Source organism: Mandrillus leucophaeus, unplaced genomic scaffold, assembly GCF_000951045.1.
Source record: "Mandrillus leucophaeus isolate KB7577 unplaced genomic scaffold, Mleu.le_1.0 Scaffold243, whole genome shotgun sequence".
Classification (NCBI taxonomy): Eukaryota; Metazoa; Chordata; class Mammalia; order Primates; family Cercopithecidae; genus Mandrillus; species Mandrillus leucophaeus.
The window spans coordinates 3,537,005-3,538,349 of NW_012102510.1; the positions used below are offsets into that span (position 1 = coordinate 3,537,005).

A 1,345-nucleotide genomic window follows, 5' to 3' on the forward strand; every position below is an offset into this window, starting at 1 on the left:
GACTTTGAGGCTGGGCGTGGGGTGGTTCACACCTGTAATCCCAGTGTTTTGGGAAGCCAAGGCAGGAGGATTGCTTGAGGCCAGGAGTTACTTCCAGATCAGCGGGGGCAACACAGCAAGACCCCATCTCTTAAAAAATTGTTTTAATTAAAAATAAATACATACATTTAAAATTGTATACATTTTAATGTATACATTAAAAATACATACATCCAAAGCACAGACTTTGGACTCAATTCACCTTGGGGGTGAATCCCAGCTCTGTCACCCACTGACTATGTGACCTTGAGCAGACTGCTTTATTCTCTGAGCCTCAGTCTCAACATCTGCACACTGGGGATGATAATAGTATTTAACTCAAGAGAAGGTTGTGAAAATTAATGGGAAGATGCACATAAAGGGCTTTGTGCTGGGCTCAAGGGCCATTGCCCTGTCCCTGCCTTAATAGAGCTCGCTGTCATTTTGGGAGGATCTTAGAGAGATCAGGGCTGTAGATGGAAAGCCCAGAGAGGAACGGGGACATGTTGGAGGTACTAGGGATGGGGGTAGGGGAAACTTCTTAAGAGAACTTGACTTATGAGCTCCCTGAAGAACACAGTGGGCCCAAATTACATACTCTTTTTACTACTATTATTGCAAATATTATTAATATCAATAGGTAAAACATATTTCTCGTTCTTTGGTCTTCTAGAAAAAAATATATAGAAGTGTTTTTTTAGTTTAAATTTATTTTTAAAAACTTTTTTTTTTAAATAGAGGTGGGGGTCTCACTACGTAGCCCAGATTGTTCTGGAACTCTTGGCCTCAAGTGATCCGACTATCTCCTGCCTCAGCCCCTCAAAGTGTTGGGATTACAGGCGTGAGCCACTGGGACTGGCTCATTGAAATTTTTCTTTTTTCTTTCTCTCTCTCTGTCTTCTTTTTTTTTAGACAAGATCTTGCTCTGTGGCCCAGGTAGGCAACAGTGGCCGGATCATGGCTCACTGCAACCTCGTACTCCTGGGCTCAAGCAATCCTCCTACCTCAGCCTCCTGAGTAACTAAGACTACAGGCACACTACCTCGGTAATTTTATTATTATTTTTTATTGTAGAGATAAAAGACAGGGTATCGCTCTGTTGCCCAGGCTGGGGTGCACCACGTGATCGTGGCTCACTGCAACCTCTGCCTCCCGGGTTCAAGCGATCCACCAGCTGTGGCCTCCCAAAGTGCTGGGATTACAAGGGTGAGCCACCGTGCCCGGCCCAAATTTCTTACGTTACTACAGAGTTCCTAGGAAAAATCCCATACATGAAAAAGTTAAAAACTGACAGGAAGGATTTGAGATGGCGACCTGCTTCGTATAC

General features: G+C 43.9%; 1 protein-coding gene across 1 annotated transcript in view; it reads left to right on the top strand.

The window, feature by feature from the left end:
- Window positions 1-521: 521 nt before the first annotated feature.
- The window catches only part of LOC105541719 (putative protein SSX6), an 11,466-nt gene continuing 10,642 nt past the window's right edge, over window positions 522-1,345 (top strand). Inside the window, exon 1 of the mRNA XM_011982877.1 lies at window positions 522-530. Within this exon, the coding sequence (XP_011838267.1) occupies window positions 522-530 (9 nt within the window). The remainder of the gene's footprint in view (window positions 531-1,345) is intronic.